The following is a 17645-nucleotide window of genomic DNA, read 5'->3' as shown; positions in this document are numbered from 1 at the left end:
AACCTCAACAACAAATCAATCACCAGCAGCAGTAGCAACACCACCAGCAGCCGCCGCCAACTGCCAACCCAACCCAATCCCATCAGCACCAAACCCTAGACGGCTAGACCTGTTCAACCATCAAACCCTAACACCATTTGGGTAAGCCATTTGAGGATATAAGAAAGCACTACACACCTGGTAAAGAATTGGGTTGAAGATGTGGTCGATCGAGGGTAAAACTGGAAGTAAAATATGAACATAATGTTTATGTTTGTTTTCTCTTCAAATCAAATAGATTTACACTAAAAACCCATTCCTTTCCTTTCTTGCCAAACCCTTTCTTTCTATTAAAAATCTCTGAAACACCCATTTTCCTCATTTTCCTTTCAAACCCTTTCTTTTCGCTCCATTATATAACTCAGGAACACAGCGTTAATTTTTATGTTTTAATTGTTCCTAAATTGTTTTTCACTAACTAGCCTTTTCTATTGAGAAATTTGCTCGATGGGTCTTTAATTGTACGTGTTAAGCTTGTTTATAGGTATCGGTCCAGTGTTTGATCTTGCTTTTGGCCACAAAAATTTGAGACTGATTTTGATAATAAAAACCGTTGTGATAAGTACATGTCTAAATGAAGTCTAAAATATATTTTTTTTTGTCTTCCTGTAAGTGCAAGAAAAAGACCAGTATATGCAAAAATGCCTGAAAGCTTTTTTTTTTCGTTCATGTGACTAGAAAAAAATAAACATGACAAAATTACCAACGAGGTGTCTACATTTCTTAAACAATCCGGTAAGACAACACCAAAAAGAAGATCAATTACTAAAACAGTAAAACACTATCTGTATTTAAACTGTAATGTTAGACACACCGTAGCTATTAATAGTTTCAGTACTCAATTTGAAAAGAAAATATACTTTTCTAATTCTGTTGCATTAAAAATGGTTTGGCTATAGTCTATAACAAAAACAAAATCTTGATTTGGCCAGTACGTGAAAGTTTAATTCGTAGACTTGATAAATAGCAAATATACTTTTGTTTAGATTTTTTAATCTTATTAAAAACCCATAATAAGGTGCTTAGGTTTGCAATAGAGATTCACAAAATATCATTGATTCACAAAACTAATTTTACAAAACAATGAATCTGATTGCACTGGGCTGGCCTAGATTAGTAAATAAAAAGCCCTCAAACCTGAAACGAAAAACGCCTAAAAGGACTCGAACCCAAGACAAATTAGTAATGCTAAACGGACTTTACTAGTAGAAGACAACATCGGTTTTTTCTTTCTGTATATGAGTTCAGTCCAGAAAAATTAATGGGTCGGGTCAAAATTTATGTACTATACACTATATAAATTTCAAAAATCACAGGGTTCGCTTGAACTTGTTGCGCATAGAGTATCTCTGCCCTTGAGCACAGAGGTACAAATCATAATTATGTTCGTCTGCTTACGCTTGTGAGCCGTTCATTTATACTTTATACTATAAACAAACACGCATAAATGAAAAGGAACACTTCTTAATGAACTAACAAGAAAACCTCGTTCGTCTTTATCGTTTGTTCTGTTAAAGTTAATTGAACGAAGACGAAAATGCTATGTTCGCGTTCGTTTACAGAAATAGAGGCCTAGTTGTCACACCCTCAAAATCCACTAACGGAGTTTTACCGTCAGAGGGTGTGAACTAACAGGATCGGAATCATTAGTTATAATCGAACCATAAAACAAAGTTTCAAAACCATGAAAACGTTTACGAGTAATTAAATGCGGAAGCGTAAAACCATAGCAAACAATGTTACGTCACGCAGGACGACTTAAAACCCAATAATAACAGTTAAAAATAAGTTTGCATAGTTAAAAGTGTTTCAAGCAATGCATGTTCCTAAACCGCGCGCCCGCCTCGGCTACCTGAGAATAACATACTAAAAGTGTCAACACAAGGTTGGTGAGTTCACAAGTTTATATAAAATAAAGCGTTCAGCGTTTTGCGTTACAGCGTTTTGCGTTACCAGATAGTGTTATGTCAATTATATATCTATAGGTAGCTAACCTATAAAACAAGTATCACTAAGTGTTCGACACCGAAACTGACTGTTTATCATTTGCCTTGCCACCAGGTCATCCAGACCATGGTATGTGTTTAGCCAAGATTACACCCACTCGACCTCCAGTCGAGTTTAGCGTTGGGTGGGGTTTGTCGAACCCAGTAGTACTACTCAACAATGACTCGCTATTATCCAATATTAAACGGTTCGATGTGAATGAAGGACTTTAGTTAACGCGTTTGCCACTTAGTCTTTACAAGTGATATATAATCTATATTAACAAAATCTTAAATGCGTTTTCGGAGTATGTTATCTCCCCAAGTGAAAAGCGTTTGAAAACAGTTTAAAGGGGTAAGTGAAACTCACTGTTTGCGAAGTATTCCCAAAATAATTCACCAAGATGCGCGTCACAGAAAAACTCTCTCTAGCGTTCTAAAACAACAAAGAGATTTTTCTAAGTGTCGGAATATTATCGAGTCTCTAGACCCGGCACATAATACCTATGCACATAACATGTTTCGTGTTTCGTTTGTGAATTGTGTGTGACTTTAACAAATGTATTTGTGATACGTTACATGTGTAAACAATTATTTACGTGTCATGTATTCATAAAGTACATCACTAGCAATTACTCCCCGTAAGGGCAATTTGGTCAACACATAACAATTAACTAGCCATTATTCCCCATGAGGGCAATTTGGTCAAATCATGACAATCAATTAGCAATTATTCCCCGCAAGGGCAATTTGGTCAAAACATAACAACTATATAGCAAGTATCATGTTTCATACATTTTCACAAAACTCAGCAGCTAGTTCCACCGAGACAGAAATCCTACTTGAAAGATTGTACTATTCCACCGATCATAGCATCTCAATTAATTTACCAAAAATCATCACAAAAGCATATATGTCTTAGGTTTCCAGAACATATTTTATTATATTTTTATTCCACATAGGTTTCTCACAATCATCAAATCATTACAGCAAACTCATAACAGTCAAATTCATGCGCAACAGAATGTTATTTGAAATTCCCGTTAAACGAAAAATCCAATAAATGCAAGACCACTTGGGTTAGGTTCCTAACTCAATGAGTCAACTTCCAGAAGTGGAACCAACCCAATTGGTCTCGTAGTTCATGAGATATAACATTTACAAAACAACCTAACAGCAGGTCTAACAGCTCAGCTTTGCACAACGTTTTTGTAAAATCATAAAAGTTAACTTTTCCACGTCCAAAAATTGCAAATTTATATTCTTTAGAAACTAGACTCAACCTAGTTTACTGTAGTATCAATAATCTCAACCAATTTTCACATTTACACTTTGTTACAGTCACTTAAACATCAATAACACAATCTGCCCAGAAACTGTTTGCATCCAAACTCAACATATTAACTATCTATGGACCATCATGCATTCATATAACACTCTAGACTCCATAAACACTATCCATGCACATCAATTACACATTACATACATGATTAGGGTTTTTGTTTGAACTCAAATCAAAGACACAACAATTAACATGTAACAATATCAATTCTAGTTATCAAATCATCATCAATACATCATCAAATCAAACAAAATCATATGAACACACTAACATATAAAAATCGGCATCTAGGGTTTGTAATTAACCCAATAAAAGTCAAGATCAAGTATAAAGGATGCATAGGATAGTTGATTATACCTTCCTAGCACCTTAATCTTGAATCAAAAGCTTGAAATTTGTTGTATGTATGTGTGTGTATGTCGACGGCAGCCAAGGAGCCAGGGGGGGGGGGGGCTGATCGGTTTGTGTAGGGAGAGAAATAACAAGTTAGGGTTTATTATTTTATTATTATTATTTATAATAATACTATGTTACACTTTGGCCCCTCCACTTCTAAGTATTACTTATCTAGCTTAAACTAACTTGTTTACATCTTGAGTTAGTGTTTATAACGATGTTATCACATAACACATAAGTCTAACACATAATTATCACATAATTACTGTTTTGACGTTTTTCGTTTATTCACCAATCGTTTGTGTCAACTCGTTTGCGTTTCGGTGCAAATCCCGAAAGACTACACATGTAGTAAGTGTCAAGCGTCATTTAAACCCTAGTTTAAATGTAATGAGGTGTGCGTTATAGATTCAGTGATCTTTAAGTTTGAATTGACGGAGTTGAGTTAACGGAGTTAATGGAATTAACCTGAAATTGACGATTGTCACACTAGTGCAACCCATTTGGCTTGTCCCCTTTTACAGAAATGAGTAAGAAAAAACAAAAAGCTTCTCAAACAAAGAATCCCGCCTGCGGTTCCTGGTATCATGGTAAGTTCTCGTTTCCGTAGTGTGCATTTGTGTGGGATGGTGAAAAATCTGAACGTGACTGGAAACTTGAAACATTGGGGATGGGTGTTTGAGTGTGTGACTGGGTATGAGATTTGTTTTTGAATTGTTTTTATTGTTTGAGATTGGTATGGGATTCGTTAATCTAGATATATGATATGAGGGAGAGATTTGATATAACAACATTAAGTTTATTTTATCAACGGTTGATATTTTTTAAAACAGTTCTATTATACAAATGTCTACAACATTGTGTTATGTACTATAAAAACCATTAAATTCATTTCTTCATATGTAGGTGTTACTCTACACATGATTTGTACATGTTTGCTTTATTGTTTCAAGTCAAGTGCTCTCTTGCTTAAAGCAATTTCGCTCCGCCGTTAAATCAAACATTATGGACAAGTTGCTTCCCAACATACAGTGAGGCAACGTAAGCATGATCCCCTAGTAAACAAAACTACTTACACTTCAACTAAAAAGCTACTTAGACAAAACTAGTTGCACTATTAAGCTACTTGGCCTGCTACAATTTCAATTATTAAGCTAATAAAAATAATAACTAAAATATTCTCAAACATTACTGTCCGTGGTTTTATGCAGCCAACTTTTTTTGTGTAAACCGTAAACCAAGTCATTTGTTACGATTTGAAATTTTTTATTAAATCAAACCGATGACCGATTTGACCAGCTTCACGGTTTTAAATTAAGCCACGAACCCCTAAATCTTCTAAGTAACTAAAGAATCATGTTATGACTCCTAAAAATATAATTAGCCATCTGGCATACTAGTTTAAAAGAGCTTGACTTAATGGGTTACTCCTAATTGTGATTAATTCTGATTTAGTCATCAGACCATTAAATGACTAATTTTGTTAATTCACTAAATGCATGTATGGTATACTACCAAACAGAATTGTTAGATGTAATAATAACCAAAGAAACAACATATATACCCATTTCTACTTCCATATTGTATGTGTATAGAACCATTCAATGATATTATTTTTATTGTTACTATTATTGCACATGACATAACTATCAATTTATATAATCCTATTACATTGAACTCCTACCAGCACTGTGACACTGAGACAGCCACAAGTCTATATGTTCTATCACCTGTTGTCGCACTTTGTTAACTGCATCAGGGGCGCTACAATTTTTAGAACTTCCTGCAATTCAAACAAACATACTCTCACTACATTAAGCATTCTTCTCAAAACTATCCAATAATATATAGCAATTGTTAATTGGCCAAACTAACCTTCGGGAACCAAAGGCGACTGAGGGCACCCTCTAAGATCACTTCCATGCCCACAATTATTACAAGTCACTATATATGCCGGCACTACAAAATCATTAATAAAACAAACAAACATTAGTTTTAACATCAATCAAACTGCCAGTATGGATCATTACTTGAATAGCTGTTAATTATTATAAGAACTTACTATCTGAAGACGAGACCTGTTTTGATGCGTGTCGCCATGGATCTTGTGAGCCGTTTGTAAAAACTATTTTCGAACCTGCATACAATTTTTTATTAAAAAAAAAAAACTTTGTACGTGTGTATATAAAATCAACTATCATCATAATCATCATCGTATATCCCATCAATATCCCATCACTTTTGCCCACCCGAGGGCTCACACATATATACATTATATGCGCGCACAAGCAGGGCGAATATAAAATCAACTATGAACGACATAACGTTTATACCAGCAATATCTGTGCCCCCATAGTACAAGTTTGTAAAATTAACAACCGGATAAACGCCTTCACCAAAAACATCTTTGCATAAATCCAAATGGTAACTGTTGCAAACCACATCATAATATTAAATAAACATAATTCAGTATCTAAAAAATAAAAATCAAGTTATATTAACGTTATAACATGTTGGAACTTAATCTCCTGATCAAGGATGCATATTGGGCTGCTCAAGTTAATATTATGCTTTATTTTATGTTTGTTGGGTCAAGACTATTTAAGTTTACTTGTAAATGGGTTGAACTTGTTTAAAGCCTGTATTTGTGTTTTAATATGTAACGGGCCTCAAGTCCAGTCATTATATAATTAGGTTTTATTGTTGAACGATGTCAGTTGTCAGATGAACAGTTACACAAAACAGTTACAACTGTAATCTATTTAAGTGTCGATGTATTGTCTTTCAAAAACAAGAAGATCGATTATGATCATTCATTAATATTACATCAGTCTATATGTCAATTCTTGTTCATGCACATTCAATTGTATAATAGTGTGTTATTTCTTTGTTGATTTATGCTCATCATGAAATCAGAGCCGACGGGCTCGAATCGATCCGTACCTTAAGTCGATCTTTGAAGAACGGATACTATCATTAGTGGGTGCCACCTGGAAATAGGCGACTTCGGTGCAAACTTGGAACCACCATAACCGATCGGTAGATTTGGTGTTCTTTAAATATTCTTGAGTATATGATTCGAGGTCAACTTTAAAAGTACCAACATAATATTCTTTTACATATTTTGCATAGGCATCCTGCAATAAAGTTGCTTAGACTATCATCATGCACTCAAAATTTAGAAACTAAAACATCTATATGCAATTTGATATGTAAATAATCCCCATTTAACAACCTAAACAGAAAGAAGCACAAAAAAATACCACAAGATCTTTTCCAGCCTTCTTAGCTTCAATCATTGGGACACAAAGTTTATCTGGATTTCCGTATTGAATCTGCTAAATGTATCACAATGAATATACAAGAACTTATACATAATGCACATCAAATATAGTAGGGAAGAGAAAGTGGTTTGTTAAGCAGTTACATAACTAACTCATGTATCACAACTAAAGCAACATGTAAAAGTATACATTGACTACGTTTCTCTACTAAATATTTATTCTATAATGAACATTACTCATTTTACATAACTAAATTATAGACATGTAAAGGAACCGAACGTTTAGTGAACCATTCAACGGGAAGTTTGTTTATGTTCGTTCATTTAATCAACGAACGAACATGAACACAATTTTTTGTTCATTTAATTAAATGAACAAGCATGAACACGTGTCGTTCATGAACGTTCGTTTTTGTCTTTTCATTTATGTTCGTTTATTTACATACATTTATATCTGCTTATTTACGTTTTTTTACATTTATTTATATATTCATGCAAATTTATTATTACTATATTAATTTAATATCAATTTGAATTTCATATTTAAAGAGCTTTATTATATCTTTGTTTACTTTTTAAATTATGGATTTAATTCTTGGAGACGTAGAATTAAGGCTAAGGATTTTTAGAGGACACATAGTTTTTGGTTGCAATATGTTTCAGGATCTTGGCTGTACGGTCCATTATTTATTACTAACACCACTTTTCTTATTTATCTACTTAGTATTATGGATGCTATTGCTATTTATATTAATACTACTGCTTGCTTATTTATTTAATTTATTTGGTTTTTTCTCTGCTCTCTAGAGGTCTAGTGTTTAAAGTTTGTGTCACTTTTATTCAGTCGCGTGCATATGGTTTTCGAGCTGGGGTCTCTCTTGAAGCAACCTCTCCATTCTTTGGGATAAAGGTACAATTTGCCTACATCTCACCCTCCCTGCTAATAGCTCTGTTGTTGGTGGGATTTTTACTGAGTATGGTTGTTGTTTAAATTACGGATTTCATGATCATGGTATTTTAGACTTCAACTTGGAAACACATTTAGTTTTAGTAGGTATCATTTATGTTCGTCTGTGTTTGATTATTTCCATTTGTGTTTGATTATGTTCATGAACCGTTCTTTTTTTATATTAACGAACGGACTTAAACGAACACGAAGACATTCATTTTGTTAATGATCGGACATGAACAAGAAAATCCATTCATTTAAGTGTTCATATTCATTTGTTTGTTCGATTAAAGTTAAAAGAACAAAAATGAACAAGCTTCGTTCGTGTTCGTTTGGTACATTTACAGGCCTACTAAATTATACAAATAAACTTACTGCCACAGCTGCAGCATCAGCCAGAAAATACATGAAATCACCATCAATTTTTAGCTGAAACAATATTTTTCCAAATCAAATAATTAGTTCATGAATCAAAACAAACTAAAACTTGAAAAAAAAGCTAATCTTTTTATATTTTTGTACCACTTTTGCACCAAATTCAGTTCTCAAAGCTTCACCATCCGATGCAAGCCGATTTTCAACAAGTTGAGTAACTTCTTGTAATATAGCTTTACATTCGGGCCCTGTAGACTCACCGATCTGTCAAAATTGAAGTAATTAGGAAACTGTGAAATTTATATAAAACAAAAAAAAAATAACATTTTTATTCACCTGTTGATCGTATTGATAGAAGTCAAGAATAGCGTTGACCACACCAGAACTTGCAAGACTTCCACATGTTAAATGTGGAAACTTAAGACGGAACCATGCACTAAGTGCTCCCGCGTATGATATACCGAACACAAACCATGGGCTCTCAACATTTGTTCTATTAAGCTTTAAGTTTAGAGATGCCTACAAAATAGTTGAATCAGGTTGAATTGATAAACTAAAAAGTAACCTATGTATTTATTCATGTCATTTATAACAATCTTACTACACAATGTTTAACATTGACTTGACACAAACATGACCTTTGTAACCCATTTATCTAAACAGTAGGACCCGTGAATTTATTTATGTCAAATTCAACAACCCTACCAGACATACTTAAAATCATGTAATCTAATCATAACATGTGCATCCTAGTTATTTGAACGAGCGAAATGAATTGTAAATGGGTTGTCTCAAGTTGTAAACAGGTAAAATGAGGCAAAAGTCTTGTAGCAAATGGGGTAAACATGCTAGCAGACTGACCTTATAAAAATACATTTTAATATTGTTTTTATACTACATTTTAGAAGACTGACGGTTAGAGCTAGAGGTGGCAATTTTCGACACGACACAACAATAATCAAGTTTTGGGTTGGCATAGGTTGTGTTCGAGTTGACCTATTATTTAATTAAACTCCTTCGTCGTGATCAGGTTGACATGTTTATCTAAAGTTCGAATTGTGACCTGTTAAACCCATTTTATACAACCCACCAACTCGATTAACACGTTTACAACATGGGTATCACTCGCCAGCCCGTTTAACACGTTTAGATAAACGGACCATGTTCGTGACACACGATTTTAAGTGTGTGTGGGTTAGAGTCAATCTTTTTGACAGAAATAAAAACATGGGTTGTGTTTTGCTTAAACAATTAAACGTGTTAGAAATAACAAGAATTTACCTGATAAAACTGCCGAAAAGCAGCTAAATCAAACAATGCCTGCTTAGACGAAAGAAACTTAAGATTTTGGGTCGTAAAATCTTTAAACGGTGAGCTTTCACCGTAATATCTATGCTCTAAAGTCACCACAGCAGCTCCAAATTTCTTGGCCAAAACCTACACAGCATTCAAACACATTAACACGTTTATTTTTTTTATTCAAAAATAAAAAAATAAAAAGAAAGAAAGAAAAATACAGCTATATAATCATTGGATATCCCACCACACGCAGATTCACCACAAATCACCAAAAAAATTGGCCCATCAGGGATCCTGAAATCGTCCAAATATTCATAATATCTCTGCTTAAAACTTCGAGTATCCTGTAACCACAAAACCCTTTAAAAATAAATTCTTTCTTGCGAATAATAATAATAATAATAATAATAATAATAAACTTACGTAAGGGGAAAAGTGATCGAGTGTTTGATTGAACCAAAACGCGCCTTTGCTGATGTAATTGCTGCTACTACTCACATGATTGATTCGGGTAGTTAATAATCCATTGCAGATATTAATTACTATCAAAGACGTAACAAAACCCACTAAAAATCTCATTTTTTTTGCCTCAAATATATGAAACGTTGGATGGGGTTATCCTGTTACTGGCTTGGCTTGGTGTATTTTTTATACCCGATTATGGTATTCGACCCGACAGGTTTCCTTGATTTGTGTGTGAAAGCTTTTCAAGATAACTTTATTAATTTATCTATTATTATTTTTTAGTTTTTCTTTTTCAATGTTCTTTGTATTATTTATGTTTTAAGTTTCATAATTTTTCTTTCTTATAAGCGGTTATGGATTCGGATCTTCAAGTATTTTGTTTTAAGTTAGAGCCAACAAGTTTTCTTAGTTGTTAGTTTCCTTCTAGATGAACGGGTTAGGTCATCACATTTTATTCTTCAAATGGGTTTCAATATTCTTTTGTTTCTTGATACATAGGTGTTATAGTTTATTTAAATTAAGTATCTTATTGGCACATTCATCATTAGGTTAAATGATTTGGTTTATTTGAAACTCTTAGGAAGTGATTTATTTTGACTCTAGGTTAGTTGTAATAAAAATGTAATTTTGATCTAATTATGAACTGTTGGTGCAGTGTGAAGAAATGACTTCGGGTTTGGAAGAAGAGGTGACTAGTTTGAATCAAAAAGTAGAAAGTTTAACGGATGAAAAACAAGGGTGGGCCTATCCTTGTAGTATGGAAGTCGGTCGTCTCATGTGAAAAATTAGTATGTGTTATTATAGTGTAAAAATCCCAACTGAGTGTGAATATATATATCAATAGTCAATTGAGAAAATTTTCAACCCATGTTAAAAAAATTTCCTAGGTCTACCACTGATGAAAAAATGAGTTAGTGAAGCAGATTAATGAGATTAAACTGGAATTGGAAAGAAAGGAAAACAAGTTAAATAAACCTGAAGAAGTTGTTAACTGGATTGATAAAGAGGTATTTGAAACTTTACAAAAGATATTTGCTAGACAATTAGAGCAGGAGTCTGTCATCAAGGAAATGAAAATGGAAAAGTATGTTTTGACATTAGCTTAAAAGAGACTTACAAGTTTATTTAAAGGAAATAGGTTATTTACTTGAAGAAGTAAATAAAAACATTTAGAGAAGCTTGATGAGAATAAAGCAAAATCAGAGGAGACCAAACTAGTAGAACAAGAGGTTTTAATTCGAAGTTTTAATGAAGCTGAAAAACTGGCTGATCGGGTTCATTAACTGCAAGACGGACTTGATTTACTTAAACTGGATTATGTGGACAACATTTAAAAAGATATTAGACACCTATGCTCGTTCACATCATGGTTATTGGTGTAAAACATTGTAGGTTCTTTGTTTTCATTTGTAGTCAATCAACATGCTTTAAAGATCATGTTTTTAATTAAATGTTAGTTTTTTAAAGGATAAATGAACTTCTTTAACCTTTTCATGAACACTTGATTTGCATACCAATGGCAGAAGGGATTTTTTTTCTCGTAAATCATCTATCTCCTAATTACATATTATGATTATATTCCATTATTCAACATCATATAAAAAACACATATTTCCACTCAAAAATTTAATCAAGAATACTAATACCATGGGCGGATCCAGCATACAAACGGGTGGTTCCCCGGAACCACCCGAGTTTCGAAATAATAGTGTACGGATATATAGAAGACGCGTAGGAACCACCTTATAAATTAAGAGGGAACCACCTAAAAAAAATTCCTGGATCCGTCACTGACTAATACAGCTAAAAATGCCTTTAGCATGACACACATTGAACGGGTTTTAACTATGAAGACGTCCCCTCACTCAATGATCTTCCACCATTCATAGCATCTGCATCAGTATCATTTTCAAACACTCCTTCTAGGTCCTCGTCTACTTGCATATCCAGACTCCTAAGCTCCAAATCTTGATGGTTCCATTCACTTCCCGCATGTGTAAGAATAAATATATTTTATATATTTATTTATATGGCCATCATTATCATTTATATAATAATGGATCAAAATAATTAATTATACTTTATTATATATTAGCTTGGTAATTGTTGATGGGCTATATTCATCTTAATAGCTAATAAAGGGTTTCCCCTTGGGTGTATATATAGAGAGAATAAATTAACATCATAACCTAATCTCACACATATAAGAAAATCATGTGTCTCCTCTCTTTTCTAAACCGGGTTCCTCTCAAGAACCCTAACCATCCTTAACTATATATACATCCTAAAGGGGAACTCTATCAAGATGACAAGCATGTCGACTATATCATACCCTGCTGCGGTTACTACTCTTCCTGCTGTAACAGGTTCATAGGTTTAATATTTATTATGTTTTATATTACTTACATGAAAGAACTGATCAACATGTGGCATCAGAGTGATGTTGTTTAATTAGTTCTTCATGTTTTCCCTAAATCCGGAATTGAAGTTGGAAAATTGTTTTGATTAAAAGTTAGATTCAAAATTCGCATAAAAAAATGATTATAAACTTTAGTGTTTTTGGTTCATGGGGTGTTTTTATTAATATAAAACAAGTTTTCATCTTTATGATCCTATCTTGTATTTAAAGATTTCGATAAAAAGTTAATAATAAATAAATAAATGAGTAAAGTTTGTCCATCAAAATTACGGTTCAAGGCCATTAATTTTTGATGAAAAGTAACGAAATCTATTTATTATTCTTGGATATGATCTATTTTCTAATTTTATGTAATCTTATCAAAATTTGTTTATTTATTTATTCTTTAAATTTTGAAAATTAGATAACATATTTAGAAATTAGATTTAAATCTCTTTGCACTAGGATTTGATTATATTTCTTAATAGTGTGTATCCTTATATGTAAGTTTCGATTATTATTATTATTATTATTATTAATTGTAATCGAATTATAAACTTAGATAGATACACAATATTTTATGAAATTATAATCAAAATCTTTTATAACTAGTTGCATCAATCTTATCATATTAGGTTCATGGTTTCACGGTTTTGTTTACGCGTTATTTATTGTTTATAAGTTAATTAAATTTACGGGTTTTCCAATTAGTTTATGGGATTTTAACTATTTACAAGCTAAAGCGTAAACCTTACTAAACCGTAAATTGTTTACCAAATGTTTTGTAGATACTTAAATATTAAAAAATTTTACAAAACATAAAAGCTTAACTTGAATGAACTTTTGATGTATCACTTCTGCTCAAAGTTGATGAGTTACATTTACCATATCATTCAAGTCTAACTGAAAGCTTTTGTTAGTTTTTGCCTAACATAATATAAATGCATCACTTCTGCCCAAATGTGATTTGTTACATTTTTTATTTAGCAAAACTAGCCCGTACATAATTAAAATAATTGTCTTATTTCTGCCCAAAGGTGATGTGTTACAATTGTTTTGCACACATACTTAAATAAAATTTAATTCTGCCCAAACACCCTGCTAGGCCCTAAATATATATATATTTTACAAATTATATTTACTTTTATGAAAAAAATATGTATATTCAATGTTTCAACACAATTACATGACCACTAGCTTGGTCTAGTGGTAATGGGTATGACATCTAACCAAAAGGTTGTGAGTTCTAATCTTACTTGAGATATTTTTAAGCTTATTCTTATGCAAAAAATTTTTACACAACTAAAATCATAATAAAGTAAGCCTATTTGGAATTAAATTGTTAAACTCAAAAAAAATATTCCTTTTACTAAAGGCCCAAAAAAAAATTTCGCCTTCGACCCAAATTTTTTTTCGCATTCTTGGAGCCGGGCCTGCTGCTCACCAATATTTTGTATGTGTGTGAGGGTGGGTGGGTGGAGGGAGGGGGGGACTCATGGGTACCACCCCAGTGAACACCATCACCCAGCGTACATCATCACCACCCACCATCATTGCCCACCACCGTCACCACCATCACTCAGCGCACACCAACCGCCATTAATACCCGCTGCCCACCACCACCATCCAGTGCCACCATAACCCAGCGCACACCACCACCGCCCACCATAATTACCCGCCGCTCACCACCGTCACCAACAACAACCACCACCACCCATGCACACCATCACCACCCAACGCCACCATCACCGCCCATCATTATTACCCGCCGCTCACCACCGTCTACACCAACAACAACCACCACACCCAGCGCACACCATCTTCACCCACCATTAATACCCACCTCCCATCAGCCAACACCACCAACACCCAACGCACACCATTACCACCCACCATTAATACCCACCGCCCACCACCGTCACCACCACCACCCAAAGCCACCAACCACCACTATCGTCGACGTCGCCCACCGCCGTCGCAACGGCCACTCACCACCACCACCACTTATCCACACACTTCCACCAACCATCGCTTCTGGTATCGCCATCGTTGTCCATCACCGCCACCCACCACCATCAACCACCATTACTTCCTGTCGCCCACCACTCGCCATTGCAACCACCATCATCGTCGTTGTCTCTCACCACAATCACCGTTGCCTCTCACCACAATCACTGTTGAAAAATTAGCAAAAAAATTTTGTTTTTATTACTTATTAATATTATATTTAATAAACAATACCGAGTTGTCATAAACTTGCAGCAAACTTAGCACAAAAATTGCTACAATGTTGCCACAAAAGTGTGGTTTCATTATTATTAGTTTTTATATTCAATAAATAACACGAGTTGCGGGAAACTTGTAGCAAAACTTTGCAAATTTAGCCACATTTTTGCCACAAATTTGTATTTATTACAAAATTGTAGCAAATTTGTAGCAAAATTTGCTGGCATTCCGATTATTTTACCACAAAGTATGGTTTCATTATTATAAGTTTTTATATTTAATAATTAGTACAAAGTTGCCGAAAAATTATAGCAAACTTTGCAAGTTTTGCCACCATTTTGCCACAAAATTTTGATTTTTATAATATATTATAGTTTTGTAACAAATTTGTAGCAAAACTTGCAAGCATTCTGTCCGTGTTGCCACAAAAGTGTGTTTTCATTATTATTAGTGTTTTATTTTCAATAATTAATACACGGTTGCTGGAAACCTGTAGCAAACTTTGCAAGTTTTGCCACAATTTTGCCACAAAAGTGTGATTTATTCAAAATTGTAGCAAAAATGTAGCAAAATTACCAGTTTTCCGACTGTTTTACTACAAAAGGGTGTTATTTTATTTGTATGTTGATTTTTATATTCTGAAGGTTAATATTTAATAAATGATTAAACTAATTGTCGGTAATTTGTCGAAAATGGATATATGTTTTCGACGAAATTGTGACAACACTACTTGATGTCGCTACGTTGTAGGAAACTTGTGTAAAATTTTAAAACTTTTTTTACATTGATTATTGGCAAAAAGTTGTGGAAAATTTGTTGGAAAATTTGAGTTGTGAGAAAATTGTAGAAAAGTTTTGTAGCAAAATTACCCTTTTTCTAGTAGTGAAAGGCGATTTATTTTTTGTTTAAGTAGAACTTTTAATTATAGTCTATTAGTTTGATGTTAATAATAGACATATCACATCTTCAATAAAATATAATGATTATCACATTAATGATCCTCCATTAATCTAATGATCATAAATTTTACTATGTATTATCTTAATATCCCATAACATTACTCACTACAATTTTCTTCTATAAATAGCTATCTCATCCAAATCATCCACTCTAATCTCAAAACACAATTGAATTTTGTCTCATAAAGAGTTTTAATAACATTTAGCTCTTCTCAATTTTAATTATCCATTAAGACATGATATGACTATCATACTGCTCTTTCTAATAACAATTATTCCATTGAAAACTAGAGCCTAACAAATGGAATGAGTCAATCATAATGTCTATTACGATAATGACAATCAAGAACTTATATAAATAAATGCTATCACTAGAGTTATTATAGATTTAGTTTTTCCTAAGACTAATCAAAATAACTCCCAAGATTCATGCACTCCTTAAAAGTTCTAACTATAAGGTTAGATGCTATTATTGAATATATCATAATGTACAATCATGACCCATAAAATTAAGGGCTCACACATGATATTAAGTACAATATTCTAGTACATGGCATACTCAAATTTTCAACAGTACAATTTGGTGTCTTAAAAATCAACTATAATACTCAGAAGTACCAAAGGAAAATGAGTTGTTGATCAGCAACATATGTACAAGAAAAGAAGCATCCGTTACTGGAAAATAAAATGTTATTCAACTCACTACCACTAAAACCTAAAAGAGGATTATTCTAAGGTTCATAGACAAAATACAAGTATTACTTCCAGCTTCATGTTCTCTAAGGAGAAGTCTCACTGCAAAAATATGTCATTAGATTAGGCATAGGCATTACAAGATTATCCATAATTCAAAAGAACAACTGGCTAAAATTGATAGTTATATATTAATGATATTTAAGTCTGCTAACCTAATAATCTCATTAACACATGATTGGTTGAGCCTAGATCTATATGTTTACCCAAAATCAACAAATAACTAACATGAGGGTTAGTGACAAATTTAAATGTTAAGGTTATTAGAATCATGATAAACTGTCTTCAAATTACGTTTTATGATACCTTAAATATTCTGGAGATTAATCAGAATTTAGTATCAATACTTAAGTTACATTATGACAGTTATAAGAGTTTGCATAGCCAACATAAAGTCACTCTTACCTTAAACTCTTATATTATTTGTTATCAATATCTGGATTGAAACATTTATAAAATAGAACTAGATGATAATGTATACTTTCACAACTTTTGTTATAATGCAAATAAAAATTTAACGAAAGACAAATGAGATCTATAATATTTATCTATTAAAACCAAATTTCATGAGAAATCATGACATGGTTGATGAGGGTGATTTTTTATATAATCTCATTCTTAGTGATTTTAAATCATGTGTTAAATGCCCTAAACATTACTTGGCTTAAGGAATAAGTATGGGTCCACCATAAGTTATATTTCACTGACATTCGTGAAACTTATTCAAATGGAATATTCAGACATAATTCTTTTATCATTTAAAATGCTATTTACTTGTATCTAATCAGTATTCTATGTTCCGCGGTCTTAAAGAGATCAGTTCATATATACTTAATACGATTTCTTCTAAATATGTCCTTTAAGTTTATTATGACATCTGGACGTTAATGGAATTAAATCAAGTCTAACATATATATGACAGATTCTCACGTCATGTACATCATTGAAACTTCTCTTGTATTTTTCCTAGAGATATTAAAGATCAGTGGGAGCCTTAATTGACTCAATCATAACTTACAAGATTTGCAAGAGGTGGGGGAGTGAAAACTTTATATTATCTTAATTACACTTCTTGTACAAGACATTGCTTCATCACAACACTATTCTATCAAAACTTATCTCTTTAGAATTTATAATCTCTTACAAAAGTTTCATTGTTGCCTAAACTGGGCAAAT

The 17645-nt window shown here is 32.9% G+C and overlaps 1 protein-coding gene across 1 annotated transcript; it reads right to left on the bottom strand.

The window, feature by feature from the left end:
* Positions 1 to 5337: 5337 nt before the first annotated feature.
* On the bottom strand, positions 5338 to 10271 carry LOC143594256 (putative serine protease EDA2). Its single transcript, XM_077073607.1, has 12 exons — positions 10092 to 10271; positions 9887 to 10012; positions 9651 to 9806; positions 8706 to 8888; positions 8517 to 8633; positions 8370 to 8423; positions 7026 to 7097; positions 6706 to 6899; positions 6096 to 6190; positions 5825 to 5899; positions 5638 to 5721; positions 5338 to 5545 (listed from the first exon to the last, which is right to left on the bottom strand). The coding sequence occupies exons 1-12, from the start codon at positions 10245 to 10247 to the stop codon at positions 5430 to 5432; spliced, it is 1428 nt and encodes a 475-aa protein (XP_076929722.1). The 5' UTR covers positions 10248 to 10271; the 3' UTR covers positions 5338 to 5429.
* Between the last annotated feature and the right edge of the window lie 7374 nt (positions 10272 to 17645).

This window comes from Bidens hawaiensis, unplaced genomic scaffold, assembly GCF_021521415.1.
Source record: "Bidens hawaiensis isolate Kalapana, Puna unplaced genomic scaffold, B.hawaiensis_p1.1 tig00043414_1, whole genome shotgun sequence".
NCBI lineage: Eukaryota > Viridiplantae > Streptophyta > Magnoliopsida > Asterales > Asteraceae > Bidens > Bidens hawaiensis.
Note: the sequence above shows the minus strand (reverse complement) of the source record. Positions and strands in the feature narration are given on the sequence as shown.